This window comes from Pelophylax lessonae (assembly GCF_965119305.1).
Source record: "Pelophylax lessonae genome assembly, chromosome: 12".
Lineage (NCBI taxonomy): Eukaryota > Metazoa > Chordata > Amphibia > Anura > Ranidae > Pelophylax > Pelophylax lessonae.
The window spans coordinates 60,751,708-60,775,810 of record NC_138779.1 but is presented as its reverse complement, the minus strand read 5'-3'; the positions used below and the strand labels follow the sequence as shown (position 1 = coordinate 60,775,810).

The window sequence follows — 24,103 nt, the reverse complement described above, 5'->3', positions numbered from 1 at the left end:
ATGTCCTTAAAGAGTTTTTCAGGTGTGGAGATAACACTGCACCCAAATCACTGTGAATCCCTTCTCAACCCAGTAGAAACTTATTTACCTGTTCCACATGCCTCTGTTAAAGTGGTATTAAGCCCAAAAGCAAACATTTATAATAATGCAGTTTATCAATTCTTAGATATGATAGTTGCACTTGCTATAGATTTTTAGACTTTCTTTCTGTAGCACAATTCCCAGCCGTTTTGCTGGATGTGAGTCCCCCTGAGTTACCGCTAGTAATAACAGCACATTTAAGCATGTTTCTCCAAGTGTGAGCACTGGGACAAGGAACAGTCCAGTATCTTTGAGGTTTTGGATTTATTTTGTAATTTGGATAGGAGAAGGGATGAGTGGGATACTCCTTGAACTGAACTATGCACAATTTGGCGGAGACACTTGAAAAATGCTTTTTGGCGCTGACTTGACGCTGGCTGAATGCCAGTCAACACTGACTTAATGTTGGTTAAGGCTGGCCTGAATGCCGGTTAACGCTGAACTGTCTTGTGACTGCTTTTTAACTAAAGAAGTCCTCTTAACCGCTTGCCGACTGCCGTCAGTAGATTTACTGCGGCAGTCAGCCCCTCACAGGCAGAGTGACGTTAATTAACGTCACTAGCCTGGGAGGGTCTGGGGAGCGAGCGCGCGCCCATGGAGGCGCGCTCCCGCTCCCGCGCGGTCACGGACCCCCCCGCGCGTGTGACCGGCGGACCCGATGTCCGCCGGTCACTCAGCGATCGTCGGGGGAGAGGGTGAAAGTCAGGCGGCTTGTGTAAACAAGCTGCCTGTCATTCTCCTCGGTGTAAAAACACTGATCACACAGTTCTTCTATGTAGAACCGTTGATCAGTGTCCTTACACCTCAAGCCACAGCCAATCACAGTAAGAATCACGCCCCTAGGGACACACATAGCCCCGCCCTTTCAAAAAAAGTTAACCCCTTCACTGCCAGTGTATTTTTACAGTAACAGTGCATATGTATAGCACTGATTACTGTAGAAATGTCACTGGTAACCCCAAAAGTGTCAAAAATGTCAGTCAAGGGTCCGATCTGTCCGCCGCAATGTCGCAGTACCGCAAAAAAATCGCAGATCCCTGCCATTACGCGTTAAAAAAAACAACAAAAATGACAAAAATCTTTCCCTTTGTTAGTAAACGCGATAACTTTTGCGCAAACCAATCAAAATAAGCTTTTTGCGATTTTTTTTACCAAACATATGTAGCATAAAACAAATTGGCCGAAAATGTTAAAAAATTTAGATTTTTTATATTTTTTTGGGGGGAATTTCATATAAAAAAATGTGAAAATATTGTTATTTTTGCAAAATTTACGCTTTTTTTTGTTTATAGCGCATGATCAAAAAATCGCACAGGTGATCAAATACCACCAAAAGAAAGCTCTGTTTGAGGGAAAAAAAGGACGCCCAATTCGTTTAGATACAGCGTCGCACGACCGCGCAATTGTCCGTTAAAGTCACGCAGTGCCGAATCGCAAAATACCCCCTGGTCAGGAAGGGGGTAAAATCTTCCGGGGCTTAAGTGGTTAAAGCTCCCTTAAGCACTCCTGCTGAGGTAGCTACTTGTATGCACTGCTAAACACTTCAGGGCCCACACTGGCGCCCCCTTTCACTCACTTATCCTTAGGGTTTAAACACTGGCACCCCCTTTCTAAGCCACAACTACCGGTTAGCTGGTTCCCAGATCCATTTGTCCTTCTGGAGTGGCCCCCTCTCCTAGGCAGACCCCTGGGCAGTTTTGAGTGCTCACAAAACTGTTTTTCCTGGAAACTTCTGCCCAGCAGCTCCACTCGGTCCACAGCACACTGGATCCTATCCTGCAGCCCAGCTCAACCTCCGGTCCTATAGGCCGACTGCCCAGGACACCTTCACTTGCTCTGACAGGAGGAGAGACAATCGTCAGCCTCCTCCTGGGACTCTGCTTCCCACCTAAGACCCTCTGTCACATGCTCCCCTCAGGTTTATACCAAACCCCAGGGTGCATTGCGGCAAACTCTACCCACTGAGACAGCCATAAACCCTGATGCGCTATTGGCCAGGTTTCCTCCACTGTCCAACAAGAGCCCTCATTGGATACAGTAGGGAGACTCCCCAGACAGACCACACCTGGAAACACATGACAGACTAACTGACTGATCAGGCCCACCTGATAAGCAGACAGGGCCACATATATGCTTTTCCTAGCACCTGACTAGGAGGGTCCTACACTTCTTTTATTATAACCCGGAGATCCTGCCAGTAAAACTATTTTTTAAAAGAGCAAGCTATCCTTAAGATGTAGCAGCTAGAAGGTTGAGACAAACCAGTTACCACTGATAAGGGTGCTTACAATGATCAGCTTTTATTTATGTAAAACCTTTATCCCAAAAGGAAGAAAACGGTTTGCTGCAACTGCTTAAAAGGGAAGAATGGGAATCTGGGTTTTTGCGTATTTATAGTTACCTAGGTGGAGCTGCATCTGTCCCCCGCTGGCTCTAACACTAGCAATTGAGTGATCTAACACCACTGATCACTTGGTTCTCACAGCTTTGAGAGCAGAGAGCCGGTAACTGTCAGTCACCGCTCTCTACTCTGTTCGCCCTCATCGCTCACTGGAGCGCTGGGCAGTGGACTGAGCAGGGGCGGCTGTCTCAGGCTCTCAGTGCCGCCATGGCTAACAGAAGATAGACTTAAAACTAAACCAGAGAAACTTGACATAAATAAATCACCGGGACCGGATGGCTTGCACCCGAGGGTTCTTAAAGAGCTCAGCCAGGTGATTTCCAGACCATTATTCTTGATCTTTAAGGATAGTTTACAGACGGGTATGGTGCCAGCTGATTGGAAAAAAGACAATATTTAAAAAGGGGCCGAGGTGTATCCCGGATAACTATAGGCCGGTCAGCCTAACATCTGTAGTCTGCAAGATTTTGGAGGGGATGTTAAGGGACCACATACAAGACTTTAGTAATGAAAATGGTATTATTAGTAGTAATCAGCATGGATTCATGAAAAATAGTTCGTGCCAAACCAATCTATTAACCTTCTGTGATGAAGTGAGCTGCCACCTAGATAAAGGTAAACCTGTGGATGTGGTATATCTGGACTTTGCAAAGGCTTTTGACACCGTTCCCCACAAACGCTTACTGTACAAACTAAGGAAGGTAGGTATGGACCATAAGGTGAGTACCTGGATAGAGAACTGGCTCCAGGGGAGAGTTCAGAGGGTGATGATTAATGGGGAGTACTCGGATTGGGTGGGCGTGGAAAGTGGGGTCCCGCAGGGTTCGGTCCTGGGACCAATCCTGTTTAATTTATTCATAAATGATCTAGAGGAGGGGATATCTAGTACAATCTCAGTATTTGTGGATGATACTAAATTAAGCATGCCAATATCTTCTATGCAGGATGTGGAAACCTTACAAGCGGACCTGAACAAAATAACGGGGTGGGCAACTACATGGCAGATGAGGTTTAATGTTGAAAAATGTAAAGTAATGCACTTGGGGGCCAGAAACCAGAAAGCAAGCTACTCACTAGGGGGGGAACCTATGGGTGAGTCTAGGATGGAAAAAGACTTGGGGGTACTGGTAGACAACAGGCTTGGCAGTGGCATGCAATGCCAAGCCGCTGCAAGCAAAGCCAACAGAATACTGGGATGTATAAAAAAGGGGATTCACTCCAGAAATAAAGAGATTATTCTCCCACTCTACAAGACTCTGGTTCGGCCACATCTGGAGTATGCTGTCCAGTTCTGGGCACCGGTCCTCAGGAAGCATGTGCTGGAATTGGAAAGAGTCCAGAGAAGGGCAACAAAAATAATTAGGGGAATGGAGGACATCAGCTATGAGGAAAGACTACAAGCACTGAACCTATTCTCTCTGGAGAAGAGACGATTGAGGGGGAATATGATATCAATTAGAGCTGCACGATTAATCGTATGAAAATCGCGATCTCGATTCACCCCCCTGACGATCTAAACCTGACATATGCTCGATTCTTTGCATAGCTGTGGAAAAAAAAAAAAAGTCTCCAGCAAACGCCTATCAGCATTAAGCCCCCGTTCACACTAAGGCGACCTGTGAGGCGACCTGGTCGCCTCACAGGTCGCCGCAGGTTGCCTCCCATAGGGAAGCTGCGGACCCGTTCTAATAGGAGCGACACAAGTCGCTCCGACTTAGAAAAAGGGTCCGGAGCTTCTTTGGGGCGACCAGGAGGCGACCGCCATAGACTTCAATGTTATGAAGTCCATGGCGGCCGCTCCGAGGTCGCGGCGCGCTGCTCGCACCGCGATCTCGGAGGTCGCCCCGGGAAGTAGCGTCGCTCGTATGTGAACGGGCGCTTAATCTCCCAGTAACTATAAACAAAATGATTACATTGTATCTTTTCCTTCCCTCTGCCAGGGAGAAAGGAAGTTAAACCTCTTAAAGACTAGACCTTTTTCTGACACTTGTTGCTTGCAAGTTAAAATCAGGTTTTTTTTGCTAGAAAAGTACTTAGAACCCCCAAACATTTTATATATTTTTTTTAGCAGAGACCCTACAGAATAAAATGGCGATTGTTGTAATATTTTATGTCACACTGTATTTGCACAGCAGTCTTTCAAACGCAATTAATAGACTTTAATGAATAAAAAAAAAAAACGTAGCAGTAAAGTTATCCCAATTTTTTTTTGTTACACAGAGAATCGTGAGAGAATCGTGATCTTTATTCCAAGCTAAAAAATCGTGATTCTCATTTTGGCCAGAATCGTGCAGCTCTAATATCAATGTACAAATACTGTACTGGCGACCCTAGCATAAGGAACAAACTATTCAGAGTAAGGGAATACAATAAGACACGTGGCCACTCACTAAAACTAGAGGAAAGGCGGTTTAACCTTAAAATGCGTAAGGGGTTCTTCACTGTAAGAGCGGTAAGGATGTGGAATTCTCTTCCACAAGCAGTCGTATCAGCAGGAAGCATTGATAGTTTCAAAAAACTATTAGATGGGCACTTTAGAGACCACAACATACAGGGGTATACAATGTATGGTTAACAGCAAACACACACGCACATCATAGGTTGAACTGGATGGACTGATGTCTTTTTTCAACCTCACTAACTATGTAACTATGTAACTGAGAGGCTGAGCCGGGTGGCGGTCCAGGCATGTGGGTGGATCCTGACTCTATTGTCTCGATCTTGTCCGAGCCTGGACCAGCTCAGTGACATCAGCAGACAGCGGACTTCAGCCCACTGTCTGCTGAAAACGAGTCACGGGAGTGCAAAATTAACTGCAGTCCTGTGATCCACAGGAGAAATACAGTCAAATGAGCTTTGGCTGTACTTCTCCTTTAAAAAGTGTTAGCCAGAATTTGGCTTCAGTTTGTTTAGTGCTCCTCTCCCCACAGACTGACAATGCGGCTGTCCAAAGGTGTCTCTACTGCTCCTTTATGCAGAGTGTAGGCACTCTAATACGTTGTACATGAAGAGTGTTACTGGACAGATGACCATGTAAAAACAGAGGGAAAAAAGCCTTTAAAAACGAATGCAGCCACCAAATCTAAAGATTGGTAAGCTGCAATAAATAACGTTTGGGTTTTGGGTTTTAATACAGCTTTAAACAAGTTTGGCACATGGCACCTGGAATTTAAATAGCTGCTGTGTAAACTGATTCTGTATTCTTGTCCAGCTGCAGCGCTCACCCTCACGGACCCTCTGGATTCATCGGATATAATAGCACAAAGAGGAATCAAAGCACAACCTCTCATAGAGTGATACCATTTTGTAAAACGGCTTTATATAAAATTCAAGTTGCACTTACAAATATCAGGGCAGACCGGCTCCCATGCACAGTGGCTGTACCCAAGATAACACAAGAAAGTGTTAGAAATCAAAACAAAGCTTTGCAGTTGGCCGGTCAGTCACTGTAGCAAAAGCATGGCTCCATATTCCTGGCTACCTCTCAAAGTCCTCTCCATGCTGTTAGACACTGCTTGGCTCCCTCCCAATGCATTCCGTCAGTGACGACTTGATCAGGGCAGATATCATAGTTTAATTGAGAAGGAAGTTTGTCCTGATCAGACCTTTCATACTGATCACAGTGGATGTTATTTACCGTTCAGTGACAGTCCACCTGCACTTTATAGAACCAAGCCACTTTGACTATCCTGGAGAGGAGATCAGCATGGAGACTCCATACACATCATCTCAAACCTACGTTGATGAGTTTAGCCCTTTAGATTATTGCAAAACATACTATGACCCCAAAGAAGAAACATATACTAAAGAATGGGTTGATTTTGCATTGCAGAATTTTCATGAAACTTTCAGTTCAGGTAAACCATTTATTTATTTATTTAGGAGCTTTATTGCTGCAGAGAACATGATACCAAAATGCTGTAGTCAAAGCTCAGAGGCATGATTGATGTATTCATGTTGTTTTTGTTTTCTACAATTTTTAGAAATTAGAGAAATTAATTGTATTTTTGAGATATAATTATCCCTGCAAGCATTAATCTATGTGTATAATGCCTGTATATTGTTCCAATCTTTACATTTGTCGCCCACTTTTTATTAGGGGGGGGTTATTACAAATAGCCCCCCCCCCCCCAAACAGGATATTGGGATCCATTCACAGAACTAGATCAGGTGTGGTATTTAGGTGCTTTCCCAACTACAGCATGCAATCCTGAAAATGTCAATTCATTACTGCTTTATGCGGTATTTACCACATTAAGCAAAAACGCTCTTTAACCGCTTCTGGCCCAGAAAGCTTTACCCCCTTAATGACCAGGCTATTTTTTGTGATATGGCACTGTGTTACTTTAACTGACAATTGCGTGGTCGTACGACGTTGTACCCAAATAAAATTGATGTCCTTTTTTTCCCCACAAATAGAGCTTTCTTTTGGTGGTATTTCATCACCTGTGCGAATTTTTATTTTTTACGTTATAAACAAAAATGAGTTACAATTCTGAAAAAAAAACAACAGTATTTTTTACTTTCTGCTATAAAACATTCCAAACAAAAAAAATTTTAAAATCAATTTTTTCATCATTTTAGGCCAATAAGTATTCTGCTACAAATTTTTGTAAAAAAAATCCCAGTAAGTGTATATTGATTGGTTTTCACACAAGTACAAACTAGGAGAAAGCTTTATGTAATTTTTATTTATTTGTTTATTTACTAGTAATGGCGGCGATCAGTGATTTTTAGCGGGACTGAAACATTGTGGTGGACAGATCGGACACCTAACTGATATTTTTAAAACTTTTGGGGGGACCAGTGACATTACTACAGTAATCAGTGTTAAAAATATTTACTGTTACTGTACTAATGACTCTGGCAGGGAAGGGGTTAACACCAGGGGCGATCAAAGGGTTAAATGTGTCCCTAGGGGGTGCTTTATAACTGTGTGGTGGATGGACTTGCTGGATGAACACAGAGACCTGTGTTCTTAAATAGGAGGAACACAGGATCCCTCTGCTCATCACTGACAGAACAGAGGTGTACCATGTTTACATCAGCAGACCACTGTTCTGTCTCCATGGGGAGTGATTGCGGGTGCCCAGCTCCCCCTGTGGCCAATCGGCGCTTGTGTGCATCCCTGGCGGCACCCTTACTAGCTGTCATGCGAAATGACGTACAGGTACGACATTTCGCAGGACAGAGCTGACCTGCGACAGTATAAGTGCGGCGGCTGGTTGGCAAGTGGTTAAATACCACATAAAACAAGAGTGAAAGTAATTTCACAAGAAAAAAAAAATACATGCAGTAAATAAGTAGTGGTCCTGGCATGCAATATTTGAGGAAACGGGTATCCACCGCGTCCTTAACATCCGGACCTTAACAATCGATGAGTCGTCAGCTGTCAGTAGCAATAAAAATTACATTTAAAAAATGATATGTGGCTCCCCCCCAATCCATACCAGGCCCTTTTGAGGGGAACCCCCATGCCAAAATGTAAAAAAAAATGGCACCCCCCCCAAAATCCGTAAGAGACCCTTATCCATCCAGGCATGCAGCCTATTAGGTCAGGAAAGGGAGGGGACAAGCAAGTGCCCCCTCCCTTAGAACTATTAGAACATAGGAATACTTGTCTAATAGTGTCTGCTTCTAGTCTGAGTGAAAATACAGCAGCAGTGGCAGCCCCTATGTGCATAAGTTCATGTGGCTCAGTTCTCCATCTTTCTCTCCATTTCCTGCTTCTGGGGTTTCTGACCCAGACAAAGAGACAGGAAATTATGTACATAAATAATCTCTGTGTACATTAAGCAACAGCTGCATACAGACAGTAGAATGCAGCAGGTCCCTAAACGTTCATTTTGTTATGCAGACTTTATATAGCATCAACAGTTGGCACAGCACTTTACAATATAAAGGGAGGTAGTAAAATTACAATACAGTTCAATACAGAAGGATTCTTTTGGAGATTACAATCTAAAGGGAGCGGAGGGGGTACAAAAGCTGTGGGGGATGATCTGATGAAGGTAGCAGAAGTACAATTCTTAAGTGGAGGTGGGATAGGCTTCCCTGAATAAACACATTTTCAGGTATCCACTAAAGGCACACGGGATAGGTTATATAATATAATATATATATATATATATATACACACACAGTATCTCACAAAAGTGAGTAAACCCTCACATTTTTGTAAATATTTTAATATCTTTTTATGTGACAACACTGAAGAAATGACACCACTTTGCTACAATGTAAAGGAGTTAGTGTGCAGCTTGTATAACCGTGTGAATTTGCTGTCCCCTCAAAATACCTCAACACACAACCATTAATGTCTAAACTGCTGGTAACAAAAGTGAGTACACCCCTAAGTGAATATGTCCAAATTGGGCCCAATTAGCCATTTTCCCTCCCCAGTGTCATGTGACTCGTTAGTGTTACAAGGTCTCATGTGTGAATGTGGAGCAGGTTTGTTAAATTTGGTGTTTTCCTCTCACACTCATACTGGTCACTGGAAGTTCAGCATGGCACCTCATGGCTAAGAACTCTCTGAGGATCTGAAAAAAAGATGTCCTCGGCTATTAAAAGATTGCCAAAACCCTGAAACTGAGCTGCAGCACGGTGGCCAAGACCATACAGCGGTTTAACAGGACAGGTTCCACTCAGAACAGGGTTCGCCATGGTCGACCAAAAAAGTTGAGTGCACATACTCAGCGTCATATCCAGAAGTTGTCTTTTTGGAAATAAATGTATGAGTACTGCCAGCATTGCTGCATAAGTTAAGAGGTGGGGGGTCAGTCTGTCATTGCTCAGACCATACACCGCACACTACATAAAATTGGTCTGCATGGCTGTCGTCCCAGAAGAAAGCCTCTTCTAAAGGTGATGCACAAGAAAGCCTGCAAACAAATTGCTGAAGACAAGCAGACTAAGGACTTGGATTACTGGAACCATGTCCTGTGGTCTGATGAGACCAAGGTAAACTTATTTGGTTCAGATGGTGTCAAGTGTGTGTGGCGGCAACCATTTGAGGAGTACAAAGACAAGTGTGTCTTGCCTACAGTCAAACATAGTGGTGGGAGTGTCATGGTCTGGGGCTCCCTGAGTGCTCCTGGCACTAGGGAGCTACAGTTCATTGAGAGGACCATGAATGCCAACATGTACTGTCACATACTGAAGCAGAACATGATCCCTTCCCTTCAGAGACTGGGCTGCAGGGCAGTATTGTAACATAATAACGACCCCAAACACACCTCAAAGATGACCACTGCCTTGCTAAAGAAGCTGAGGGCAAAGGTAATGGACTAGCCAAGCATGTCTCCAGAGCTAAACCCTATTGAGCATCTGTGGGGCATCCTCAAATGGAAGGTGGAGGAGCACAAGGTCTCTAACATCCACCACCTCTGTGATGTCATCATGGAGGAGTGAAAGAGGACTCCAGTGGCAACCTGTAAAGCTCTGGTGAACTCCATGCCCAAGAGGGTTAAGGCAGTGCTGGAAAATAATGGTGGCCACACAAAATATTGACACTTTGGGCCCAATTTGGACATTTTCTCTTAAGGGTGTACTCACTTTTGTTCCCGGCGTTTTGGACATTAATGGCTGTGTGTTGAGGGGACAGCAAATGTACACTGTACATGTTATTTTAAAGGGACAGCAAATGTACACTGTACAAGCTGAACACTCACTACTTTACATTGTAGCAAAGTGTAATTTCTTCAGTGTTGCCACAAGAAAGGATATAATAAAATATTTACAAAAAAGTGAGGGGTGTTCTCACTTTTGTGAGATATTGTATATATATATATATATATATATATATATATATATATATATATATATATATATATATATATTTACGTATGACTGGCTTGAGTTACAAAATGTGTATCAGTCTGATGTGTGTGATACGTACACACTTACTATTTATACTATTTTGGATTTATGTAGTCAGGCTTGCACTACTTAGCGGGTCTCGCCACAATGCCTTAGGTGCATTCTACTCTAATATGTCCTCCCACCCTTAACAGCCACCAAACAATACGGATAAGAGGGTTGGGCATTTACTCTATTTAAATAAAAGACAAACTCTCAGGAGTGCAACTACAGATCACGTGTACTATTGAAAAATTCTAGTGCCTCTACCCCCATAGCCCCAAAAATCCTAGCTCCCTTCCCCCTGAGACCGCTCTCATTAGCACTAGGCATGTTATTATTACTATTATATATATTACTATTATATTTACTGTACCTGCTCTGTGCAGTTGGTTTTGCACAGAATAGCCCTGGTCCTCCTCTTCTCAGATCCCCTGCTGGCGCTCCTGGCCTATCCACCTTGCCGTTTGCCCTCATAGCTAGCCCCTTGCTGTGGTAAACTTGTGCATGCTTGCTCCAGTCCCAACCTGGCTCTGTGTGTCTCAACACTGCCCCGGCACCCTCCTCACTGGCTGCGATGCAGAGAACTGAGCGATCACGTGACTGCTGATCACTCAGTTCTTAAGTCTGCTCTGAGCAGAGAGCAGTTACTGTCAATCACTACTCTATGCTTTGCCCCTCATCTATGTCTTTCACCAATCAGGCGTCTCCACCCCTGTCATCATAATCTTTCGGCTGCAATGGGGGTTAATTGAAATAAAAGCTGTAACAGCTGTAAGAGACGTTTCTACCCAGCTCTGCCATTCATAGAAATCGGTAATACAGTTTCTATAAATGAAGAACGATCTATGAATAGAGGACAAACAGATGATTGCAAGGTGCACACCCAAGATAATTTTTGTTACCACTGTCAATGCTATCCCCTATGTGGGGGGAGCGAGGGCATGTTAGCTACTTGTTGAACTGAATAAAAATATTGAAACAAAAAGGTGCACACCCTCTTTTCAGAGATCTTGTTTCTTTCTTAGAAGCTGTGGTACATCTGCTATGAATGGTGTTCTTGAGTGGAAAGGTTGGGCTTAATCAGGCACTCTTGATGAGTTCCTGGCACCACTCAGTTCTATTATCTCCCCCTGCACCAGAAGGTAACAGAGGCTGGGGTGGGAGAAAGATTTCTGCTAAGTCAGGACCAGAGATGTATAGTAACTAAGTAGAACTACTTCACTACTGTACTTAAGTACCGAAAGGCGGTATCTGTACTTTCCTAGAGTAGAATTTTTTTCTCCTACTTCCACTTTTACTTCACTACATTTTTTCGATGATTTCAATACTTCTACTCCGATATTTTTTTTTGTGCTGCATAGTTACTCGTTACTATTATAAAAATTACCACTGCCAGAACAGTCGATGGCAGGTTTCATGAAGCTCAAAACATGTGTATTATCAGCGCATACGAAAATAAATGCTACTGTATGTATAAATGCTGCATTTGAAATAATAAAAAACAATATGATGTTCAAACTTTTGACTTCTTTCTTTAATAACTACATAATACAGTACTTGTACTTTAACTTTTAGTACTTGAGTAGCATTTTTTTTTTTAAAACTACTGGTACTTTTACTTTCAGTACTTGAGTAGCAACATTTTTAAAAAAAACTACTTGCGATACTTAAGTACAAAAAATGTTGAATACTTTAGTACTTCTACTCAAGTCACTTTTTGAACGAGCACTAGTACTTTTACTCAAGTATGGGTTTCAAATACTTTATACAACTCTGGTCAGGACACAGCAGCACAAGGGACACATCACACTGAAGGCAAGTATTATCCCATGTGCTGAAGTTTTGTTTATTTATTTTTAAGTAAACTTAGACTTTACTGAAAAATGACATTGATCTATGCAGGCATCAATGCAGGATTTGTGAAGTCATTTTCGAGACTAGTGTTGAGCCACCTGATGCAGGCCCCCTAATGCACCCCCCCCCCCCACACACACACACATGGTTTGCCTATAGAGACTGTCAATATAGAACCACACTATTTCCTATAACATCTTGACTCCCCTGGGGAAGTAGGCACAGATCATGTTTGTGATTTTGAATTTGGCATTTAACACTTTTTCACTGTAAACTCAATAACTATCCACCCCAAATTCACCCAGCTTATTATGCCCACCTCTACATGCCAGTGCATTACCAATTTCCTGACAGACAGGAAGCAGCAGGCGAGGCTGGGAAAAATCATATCCAGCACCCGGATAGTCAGTGCTGGTTCTCCCCGAGGATTCATGCTCTCTCCACCACTCTGAGTCTTTACCATTAAATGCACATTAAGGAATTCTTCTGTGAAATTGCTAAAGATGACACAACCATCATTGGTCTCTCCTGAGATGGCGAAGAGTCAGAATAAAGGCATAAAATAGAATTGCTGACCCAATGGTGCAGTTGTACCAACTTGAAGCTAAACACACTCAAAACCATGGCCATGATAGTGGATTACAGGAGAAGCCCCCCACAGTGTCATCTCTCACCATACTTGACAGTTCTGTGTCAACTGTGGAGATATTCAGATTTATATATTCCAAGGACCTGAAGAAAACATTCAACATTAACACAACCTTACAAAAAGATCGGCAAAAGGGTGCACTTCCTATATCTGCGCAGGTTGTTCAATCGGCCTCATGATCAATGATACAATTTTACACTGAAATAACCAAGTCTGTTTTTTGCACTTCCATTACTATTTTGGGCTGATCACAAAAAAACACAAACACAAAGGAGATGGATGGGGAAATACTCCCTGCTGTTCTATTGTATTCTTAAAGTGAGGACTCCTTCGCTGTCAGAATACACTGATCAGCACTGCAGTCGATTGGTTGCATGTGCTGATTGAATGAAAAATTTTGAACGTTTATGTTCAAGAGAAGCTGATTATGAGATCAACTTCTCTTTAGCAGTAATGGCCACAGATGGATTTAAATTCATCCAGTGCCTGCTGAACCGGCTGATTTTCGATCCATCTATGGCTAGCTTTAAGAACAGTTTCTTTCTTCCAAGATACCACATTAATGAACACCTGATTTCCCATGTGTACTCTCTATACTATGCCAGGAATATAATTGTTGTGATAATTTCTATCCCTTCCTGAGATCCCTATGCCTGGCCTGTATATAGCATAGATACTCACCATGGACAGTCGTCGTCAGATAGCTGAATTCACCATACACTTGAAATCCACGTAAGTCCTTATTGCATGCAGAGCGATGTGGCGATATAATAAGATGCAGTATACTTAAAGTGTTACTAAATCCAGAACCTGCATTTACTATATCTGGTCTCCCACAGCACACAGAACATTGAAATGCAATCATTTTAGTAAATAGAAACTGATAAAAAAAACCTTTCTCATCAGCACTATATAGCAGTCTTGTGACATGTATCAGTTCCTAGTTAAGCTTGTAGAAGGAGTTTTCATTCTCCCCTGATCCTCTGTCTGTACATGTTTGGACAGTGCTGATTGGCCTTGTGCTGATCACATGCACTCTCCCAAGAAAAAAAAAAAACCCAAAGAAGCTCTTTAGCAATACACACCAAACTGAGCATGTGCAGCCCTTTCCCTGCCTCTGTTAAATTAAGGTTATTTTTTGGAGACAGTGGAAGAAGAGGAGGATCCGTGAGACACGATAAAACAGCCTTTATACACAATGCAAAGAATTAACCCCTTAGGTTCCACAGTGAGTATAACAAGCATGCTTTACTGCATATACAGACCTATTTTACTGTTGTGGGTTTAGTAGCACTTTAATATAGATGTGTTTTAGGTGGTCAGAAGGTAGTATTGGCTTTTCCTCACCCCAGTGAGTGTCTTTTAGAAGGAAGGAAGTATTACAAAGAAAGTGCTCACGAGGGAGGTTACAAGGAGACTGAAAAACACATGAAGAAACTATTCCATGAAATATAGATTACACAACAATCAAGTAGTGGATGTGTATGGGTTAATTTTGGAGAATAAGCATATTGTTTAGTGTCACTTTAAACTGAAGACAACTCTTTTGTATGCTGTACAGACTAGGCCAATAAAGCTGATTCTAATTCTGACATAGAAAACGCCTACCTGCAGAGATGTATGGTAACTAAGTAGAACTACTTCACTACTGTACTTAATTACCGAAAGGCGGTATTTGTACTTTCCTAGAGTATAATTTTTTTCTCCTACTTCCACTTTTACTTCACTACATTTTTTCGATGATTTCAATACTTCTACTCCGATATTTTTTTTTTGTGCTGCATAGTTACTCGTTACTATTATAAAAATTACCACTGCCAGAACAGTAGATGGCAGGTTTTATGAAGCTCAAAACATGTGTATTATCAGCGCATACGAAAAATAAATGCTACTGTATGTATAAATAAAAGCTGCATTTGAAATAATAAAAAACAATATGATGTTCAAACTTTTGACTTCTTTCTTTAATAACTACATAACACAATACTTGTACTTTTACTTTCAGTACTTGAGTAGCAATTTTTTTTTCAAAACTACTGGTACTTTTACTTTCAGTACTTGAGTAGCAACATTTTAAAAAAAACTACTTGCAATTAGTAAGTACAAAAAATGTTGAATACTTTAGTACTTCTACTCAAGTCACTTTTTGATCGAGCACTTCCACTTCTACTCAAGTCACTTTTTGATTGAGCACTTGTACTTTTACTCAAGTATGGGTTTCGAGTACTTTATACAACTCTGCCTACCTGTCAGTGTTTTTTAAAGCGTAACTCAACTTTTGTTGAAAAAAAAAAACAAAAACATTCTCCTCTGGGTGATCTCTGTACATTGCAAGGATTTTAACAAACTTTGTTGCAGATTCTTACCTTTTGTTATTCTGAAGAAATCACTTTTGTTCTTCTGTGCCTCTGTGCTGAGTGAGTCTAATGGGAGTGGTTTCATAATTATCAATCAGCTGCAACACCTGCAGGACATTAATGAGGAAAGCTGCTGGGCCCGCATCCCTTTAGACGTGTTCCTATTAGGAGTATCGCACCAAAAATGACATTTGTGTTGCAGGGGATGCCTGAAATCCCACTTGCAGCTTAGTGCAGACTTCTGGAAAAATCAGTGAGCCAATCACACAAGCAGGAAATTTTGTTTCGGGGGGGGGGGAATACCTCCAGGTAGACATATCGCATTGCATTTTCAGAAATTGCATTTCTGAAGCCTCTTATGCAGCCGAGTAGAGAGACTATGTAATCACTTATAAAAAAAGAAAAGAAAAATATTTAGAATGTGTTTTTTTAAAGATATACACAACCATTTTGCTTTTCATTTGTTTCATAAGGTAAGAGTTTACATATAATTTAAGATTCCAAGTTTACTACACAAGCCCAAACTGACCCACACACACATACACGTATTTTATCTATTATACACAGTATCAGAATAAATGAGATTTTGTCTTGTCTCATTTACACTTATAAAGGAAATATCCACTGTTTGTTTTTTGTCCCCTAAGGTGGTGTTAAAGGAGACCTACTAATTGACTTTGGAACTGGACCCACAATTTATCAGCTTCTCTCTGCTTGTGAAGCTTTCAACAATATCATCGCTTCCGACATTGTAGAGAATAACCGAGCAGAGATAGAGAAGTGGCTGAGGAATGATCCCGATGCATTTAACTGGACTCCAATTGTGAAGATTGTGTGTGAGCTAGAAGGTAATAGGTAAGTTACAAGTGAGTGGTAGGTTTGCCCAAGATATTGTACCTGTGTAAGTTCTGTCCCTCTTTCTGACTTATTTGTTTGTATTGTACCATAATTACTGCACCTAAATGTATATGTCAGTAGATTTTTTATCAAGAATGACTTAGTTCATTTTTTCATTCATATTTCCCTCACTGATTTGAAGTTTGCCAGTACCGTATGCTGAAAAACTGCCCCACACCATGATGTTTCCACCTCCAAACTTCACTGTTAGTATGGTGTTTTTAAGGTGATGTGCAGTGCCATTTGACCTCCAAACATGGTGTCTATTATGGCATCCAAAGAGTTACATTTTGGTTTCATCCGATCATACTATATTCTCCCAGTGATTCACAGGCTGGTCTAAATGTTGTGCAGCAAATTTAAACAAGTTTCAACATGCTTTTTCTTCAGCAATAGAGTCTTGCGTGGTGAGCGTGCATACAGGTCATGGCGGTTGAGTGCATTACTTATTGATTTCTTTGAAACAATTGTACCTGCTAATTCCAGGTCTTTCTGAAGCTCTCCACAAATGGTTCTTGGCTCTTGAACGACTCTTAATAATTATTTTAACTCCTCTGTCAGAAACCTTGCGAGGGGCTCCTGGTTGTGGCCAGTCTATGGTGAAATGGTGTTCTTTCCACTTCCAGATTATAGCCCCAACAGTGCTCACTGGAACATTCAGAAGTTTAGAAAACTTTTTGCAACCAATGCCATCAGTATATTTTGCAACAATAACATTGTGAAGTACTTGAGAGAGCTCTTTGCTTTTACCCATCATGAGATGTTTCTTGTGTGACACCTTGGAAATGAGACACCTTTTTATAGGCCATCAGTTAAAACTGAACCAGTTGATATTAATTTGCCCTGACAGGGGGCAGGATTGCTTTCTAATTACTAATAGATTTCAGCTGGTGTCTTAGCTTTCCATGCCTTTTTGCAACTCCCTTTCTTCATGTGTTCAATACTTTTTTCCCTATGTCATTCCATTTTATTACACATAACTTAATTTCTGAGCGTATTTGTTTTGGTTTCTTTGTATGTAAGGATTGCATGAGTTGTTACCAACATGTGGCAAGCAATTATCACATGAGAGCCTTCCCCCGGGGTGGGTTGTTCTGAGCTACGCTAGGTACTTTGTACAGGGCTACTACCACACATGTAGGGTACCTTTACTTCAGCCATGCTCACGACCTGGTAGATGACAAACATTAACAAATTCTATTAAACTCTCATACTTTTGCATTTAGGAGGGACACACAGAGCCAATGCCCTCTCCACCTGTCTAGCATATTACCTGTACCTCACTCCCAGTAATGGTATGGGGTCCCACTGTGCACCTAGCGCGGACCCCGTGTATGGGCTAAACGACCCCCTATTCAGTTCGCACCAGAACTTTCGAACATCACAAAAGTTTGAAACCGAATAGCAAACCCTATTGAAGTGTATTGGACTCGAACTGCCCATTTTGAAGGCTTATATGCAAGTAATTGTGCATACAATGGTTATGGAGGTCCAGGTACTGCCCTGGGGGAAATGTATCAATGAAAAAAAAGTTTGTAAAATTTTTAAATGAGCAGTGATTTACTGATTCTTAAAGTGAAAAAAATCCTTTTAATATAGTGCCTGGGGGGTCCCTTTAGTCTACCTGTAAAGTGGAACATCTGTAATGTGTATAGAAGCTGCTGCAGAAATAATAGCATTTATAAAGCCCAAAAAAATGACATTTTCCCTGCAAGCTTTCTTTATTTTTTTAAAAATTGGCTTGAGGATACATTCTGTATGAGGCGGCCACAATGTAGTGCACTGGGAACACAATTAGAGATGTTTTGGATACATTCTGGTGTCTCTTTCACAGACTTTGGATAGAAGTACCAGGTGCAGAAAAATAGATCTTTAGGTTGTCTGTGGTGCCTTAACAACGTAACTCTATAGAGGTACTCTTGACGAAAGCAAAACTTGGCCTTGCTGTCAAAAATTTAAATGATATGCACCTGTCAAAAAGGTGTGGAAAAATTGGTCTTTGGGTGTTAATTGTGCCCATGAAACCTACACCAAAAAAATTCTTCCAGATGAAATCAACACCACAACACAAGGGAGCCTAGAAGTCTTGAGGAGATTCCACATCCCAAAAACACTTAATCAGTGACATCCACATCAGGGGCTTCATAGCTGCTGGTAATCCAGGACTGATTAATTTTGATAAATGTCAGACGGTCCACAGAGCCTATGGACAGACGCGTTCTATTATCAGTAACAAATCCTCCAGCAGCAGTGAATGCCCATTCGGAAAGCATGCTGGATGCAAGACAGCCCAGCAGCTCAATTGCATACTGGCGAAGTTCTGGCCAGTGGTCTATTTTCATGGCCCAGTAATCCAGTGGATCGTCAACTGGAAAGCTCTCCATCTCTTTTTTGCCCCTCGATAATCGTCCACCATATGATGCAGACCCTGCTGATGAGATGTCCCAGGGCAGATGCTCCTGATAAAAGCCCTGGGTGGCGAGGACTAAAAAAATTGTGAAATGCATCACATAGGCAGCCCCCTTCTCCACTGCTCCTCTCTTTACCAACAAGGCGCAAAACTAAATTTTTCAGGAAACTGTAACCCACCAAGGTCAGGAAAAGCGTTAGATAAACTCCTCTTTAAAGTGTTCTCAAGTGATTTATTCTTCTGCACCCTCTGTGGGGATGGGATCAGTTCTGAGACTTTCCCTTGTAGCGGTGGTCAAGGAGGGTTGCCAACCAATAGCGATCCTTCTCCTTGATGCCACGTATATTTGGGTACTTTTGCCAGGCTTTGAAGCATGAGGGAGCTTATGCACTGCAAATTTGTGTAGGAATGAGAAGCAGACTCCTCAGGGTCACTGAGGATTACAAAATCTGGAACTGACTCGTACCAGCCACGTACTACTTCCAAGGGTTCTGGGATGGAAAACCATCTGTTGTGGGTTGACATATGTCTGCCTCTGCTTCAATGCCTCCAAAACTGCCTAAATCCTCCTCCTCCTCCCTCTCCTGTTGTGCGTAGGAAGAATGGTGTCTGCAAAAAGCAGACATTGAGAGGAAAGGAAGTCTTCCTCTTCCTCCCGCTGCTCTGCCTCAAGTGCCCTGCCCATAATGCTACGCAGAGTCTGCTCCAGCAGGAACACAACAGTGATTGTGTCAATGATGAATGCATTATCAAGGCTCACCATCCTTGTGGCTTCCTCAAATGGTGACAGAGCAGTGCCTGCATCCTTTATCAGCAGCCATTGGAGTGGGAAACAAAGCTGAGCCAGCCTGAGGCTGTCGTTATGCCATACTCGCACATGTACTCGTGACAGCCCTCTGCTGCATGTTCAGCTGCTGCAGCAATGCCAAAGTCGAGTTCCACATGGTAGGCATGTTACTAATCAGGCGGTTTAGGGGCACGTGGAATTCCAGCTGAATTTCAGCCAACTAAGCACTGGCTGTGTATGACCACCTGAAATGGGTACAGACTCTTCTGGCCTGCTTTAGCAGATCTTCCAATCCTGGGTACATATTTAGGAAATGCTGGACCACCAAATTGAGGACATGTGCCAGGCATGGCACATATGTCAACTAGGGGTGGACAGGAGATTTGTGCCATTATCGCATACCACCATTCCTGGCACCAGCTGGCATGGCATGAACCAACTCTGGACCTGCCCCTGCAGAGCTGCAAGAATCTCTGTTCTGGTGTGGTTCCTGTCCCCTAGACACACCAACTGAAGCACTGTATGGCACCTTTAAGCCTGACTCATTGAATAGCCCCTTGAACGCTTAGGGGGTACTTGTGGTTTGTAGGACAATTCATCAGAGGGGGGCATAGAGGAGGAGGAGGAGGGGGTAGAGCTGACAAATCTCCCATCATCACAGCTAGCTGTTTGGAGACATGGCGGTACAACAAGCTGCAGCTCTGAGCTCTGTCCTCTGAATTGCCAGTAGAGCTGCCTAGTGTGCTGTGAAGGAAATATAGCATCCCTGACAATGCTTGCTGGACCACGTGTCAGCAGTAACGCGGTCTTTGTGGCTGACTGCCTTGCCCAGCTATGCCACAACATTGCCTTCCACGTGATGGTACAAAGCTTTAATGGCCTTACGTGAAAAGAAATACCGACTGGAAACCTGCCATTGTAGTACAGCACATTCTCAAATTCACAGAAGGTGCAAAACCCACCAGACGGAAAGGTAGAAGTTGTAAAGCCAGCAACTTTGAGAAGCCTGCAATTAGATGCTGTGCATGTGGGTGGCAGTGACTATATATTTTTTTCGCTGCAGCAGATGGGACACAGAAATTTGCCAGCTATAGTCTAGAGCTGGTGGTGTGCTACTGGCAGGTGTGCTGCAAGGACCTGGGACACCCTGCACTATACCATCATACCTGTCAGTGGAGGCTGCTGAGAGGTCATGAGGTATAGCGGGGGTAGACTGAGATGAGAATAGAGGAGGAACAGAATTGTGTCCCTTTTGTGTGGCCTTAATGTGCTCTTGTCAATGGGCTGAGTGTATACAAATGGCAGGTATTGAAAGAATACTTTTATAGTGTGGGGCGGGAGTAAGAGCAATGAGCCATGATTGGATAGAGTCATCAATACTTTCTCTAATCATTGGCTCTGACAGTGCTCTGTGCCCTGATTGGCAAAGCTTTCATTGCTTCAGCCAATCAGGGTTTCCAATGCACTGTGTGGAAGCCCAGTGCATTGTTGTTATTCGGCAGGACGAGCAAAAAGTTGAACACCGCAATAATTTGGGTGTTCGTCGAACAGGGGAACAGCCAATGTTCAACCCGAACTCATGCTCGGGTCGAACTATTCACCCATCCCTAATTACTATTATATTGGATAGAGAATAAAGTCATTGTAATTAATTTACATGGTGGTCAGTAGATCAGCAGTTGAACTTGCTATACTGTGCAATGATTGTGTTTATGGCTTTTAAGCCTGATGTTTTCCAAACTTTTGTAATAAAGAATTATAATTTTATCAAATCCATGTGTTTCTCACTCAATGCAAGTAAATCTTTTGTTTGTTTCTTTGCTTACTGTATAAATGTTTTTAGCCAAAAAGAACCTTTGCGGGGACTCTACGTCCGAAAAATAAGCATTGAAATAACTACAAAATACCAAAAGTTCAAAACCAACATACCAAACCCTGCATGCATGACTGCTACAGATCATCCCAATAGATCTGTCTATAAAACATACCAGTACCGTATAGCCAAAATAAAGGGGAAGCCCTAATGGCGTAAAATTATTTACTTTATTTTTTTTATAAGACAGAATAACTTTTCTTAAGATATTTTAAGAACAATGTATATCCCTCCAAAAGCACAGATGATTTTATTGCTTTTGGATGATATACCTTTCCTCTATGGGGTACAGATGCATGTTCATGTCTTATTCTCCACCGGGTACCACAAGCCTCCTGTTGGTAAATTCACTAAAAATAGTTTTGGCTATATACATGTAGCGCCCTGCCCTAATCAGGACAAACTTAGTTTTGCCTTTGCTGTACTCAGTGGAGTCACAATCTATTTTCTAGGTCTGGCCAGGTTTCCCTAAGCTCGTGGTTAATTATTCCTGTCTGCTCCTTTAAGAACCTTCCAGAGATAGAGTAGGAGGGTTAGTCACTGGAGCTATGAATAATTATCTGACCAATCTCTGGGAAGTGGCACATAGAAGGTGGCTAGGGGAGAAGATAAATGTTTGGGGAATCCGGTTCAGGGGGTCTTTCTCCCCTGAGTGGCAGCTTGTGTACAGGAGAGCTGATGTTAGGCCTCTGCATGTGGAGAGAAGCACTTGTGGAAGCTGACCTAGAGAGGGATCGCTTTATCAGAGAAGAGAGTTGCATGGAAGCTGAGGGGGAACAGCTGTCCTTGGACATGTGAGTAGGACCTTTGCTTAACGTGGTTGTAAACATCAGTCATGGAATCTGAGCAAAACACTGTAAAAAAACACTCTGTAGTGTTTACTGTACTTATCTCTCACCAAAACTCTAAGTGTCGTTTCTCTCTGGTGCTTTATTCCTCTGTTATCAGCATGAGTCACTTCCCGACACATGAGATAAAGTTTTCCCTACACATGAGATACATTTGTGTTGGGGGGGGGAGCTTAGTAGACAGCTTGTCTATTCAGAACACAGTTCTTCTTCTGTGTGGAGGGGAAAGTGTTTCTTTCCTCCAATCAACTCTCACACACTGTTACTGCAGCCTCTCCATGCCCTCCTCTGTGCTTCTGACAGATGAAGAAAGATTTTAACATTTTCTGCCCTTTTTAAGGGGTGTAGAGAAGAGATGACCACAGATAAACAGGTAAAATCTATGTAGGAGGATTTATTTAATCTTTGTGTATCATCTGTGGCCAGTCACTGTGTATATGTGAGGATTTAAAACAACTTTAGTACTCCAGATGTGCATGTGCTTTAGGAGTTGAATGCCAGAAATTGTTACAAGGACTAAGACTGCTCATAAAAAGTCTCAAGTTATCTGGCTAACACCAACTCCAACAAAAGCTGTTGCTAGAGGATTTGTAAATAAGAGACTTTCCCTCTGTATCTGTTTGGCATTTTGGAGTATCCTGCACCCTCACCCCTCTTTACTGTTCGAAGCACTGAAATAAATTTATAAAAAGACATCAGCTGGACTGAGCCTGTGTTTGTCAATCTAATCTCAATGGTAACCTCTGAACTGGTAAGGGAGACCTGGGCATATTCTCAGCTACCCCTTCAGGGTAGAGTGCTACATACACTAGATATGTTTTATAGATAGATGTGTTGGGACCTTCTGTACTAATCACACGAGGAGGATTTGGTATGTTGGCAATAAATGTTTGCAATAATACCACTGAGAAAAAAATAATCTATATTAATCTCTTACAGTGACAGTGACAGCTGTAAGAAGAAGGAAGAAAAACTGAGGAGAACAGTGACAAAAGTTCTAACATGTGATGCCTTGAAGAAGAACCCATATGAACCAGTAGAGATGCCACAAGCTGATTGCCTGATTAGTTGCCTCTGTTTAGAAGTACCCTGCAAAGATGTGGAATCTTTCACCAATGCTTTGAGGAATCTTAAAGCCCTCATTAAACCAGGGGGTCACGTAGTAATACAGAGTGTGCTTAACTGCTCCTACTACTATGTTGGACAAAAGAAATTCTTCTGTCTGGCCATTACTAAGGAAGAACTTGAGAAGGCATATAGGGAGGCAGGCTATGAAATATTGAAACTAAAGGTCATTCAAGTTACAGAAAAGCTAAGGTTGGACTTGACTGATGAGAATGGCTATTACTTTATCCATGCCCGTAAGCCACACTCATAGGGAAAAATACCTTATGAAGTACATATACCCAGGTCCTAATTAGTCATTTTACCTGTTGCTTTCCAAATGTATGGTATAATCAGCAAAGTTAGGGAAACAACATAGATCAATTAAATGCTTTGACAGGTGTAAATGTATTAAAATTTATTTTTTATTCTGTATGATTTAAAAAATGATGAAAAGCATTAAAACCGCTCTATTTTGGCCTACACTTGCTCGCAATTCACAGCTAGATGTCCGTACAGCTCACTGAGGAATATATAGCAACCAAACAACATATGTGGACATGAGCCAGCATTAGATGCAAACCTATTTTGTTAAAACGGGGTACATATGTGGCAACAAGGTTTCTAGTGTGTTTCATGCTGAATATCATTAACTCATAGATTTGGTATATCAGTTCAACATCTAACAGTATCCACATCCCCAAATATTTACACAAATGGATCTTAATATAGTAGGACTTTAAGATATGCTACAGTAGCCCATGTACTATTTCTAAAAGATTAGATGTTAACTTATATTGAATATAAATGTTAAAAATCGGTATTACATAATAAAAAATGTCAACAAATTTCACTGGTTATGTACATCTTTTATGCTGTGCTTTTCTACCAGTATTGCCACCCTTTATTTATTCCATGTACATACAGATAAATACTTTTAAAATGTTATCATCATCTGATCTTACCTGTACAGATGAAT

The 24,103-nt window shown here is 42.0% G+C and overlaps 1 protein-coding gene across 1 annotated transcript; it reads left to right on the top strand.

The window, feature by feature from the left end:
* Positions 1 to 5,963: 5,963 nt before the first annotated feature.
* On the top strand, positions 5,964 to 23,653 carry LOC309567875 (nicotinamide N-methyltransferase-like). The gene is made up of 3 exons (XM_082273383.1): positions 5,964 to 6,339; positions 15,853 to 16,060; positions 22,960 to 23,653. The coding sequence occupies exons 1-3, from the start codon at positions 6,189 to 6,191 to the stop codon at positions 23,396 to 23,398; spliced, it is 798 nt and encodes a 265-aa protein (XP_082129509.1). The 5' UTR covers positions 5,964 to 6,188; the 3' UTR covers positions 23,399 to 23,653.
* Positions 23,654 to 24,103: the final 450 nt, after the last annotated feature.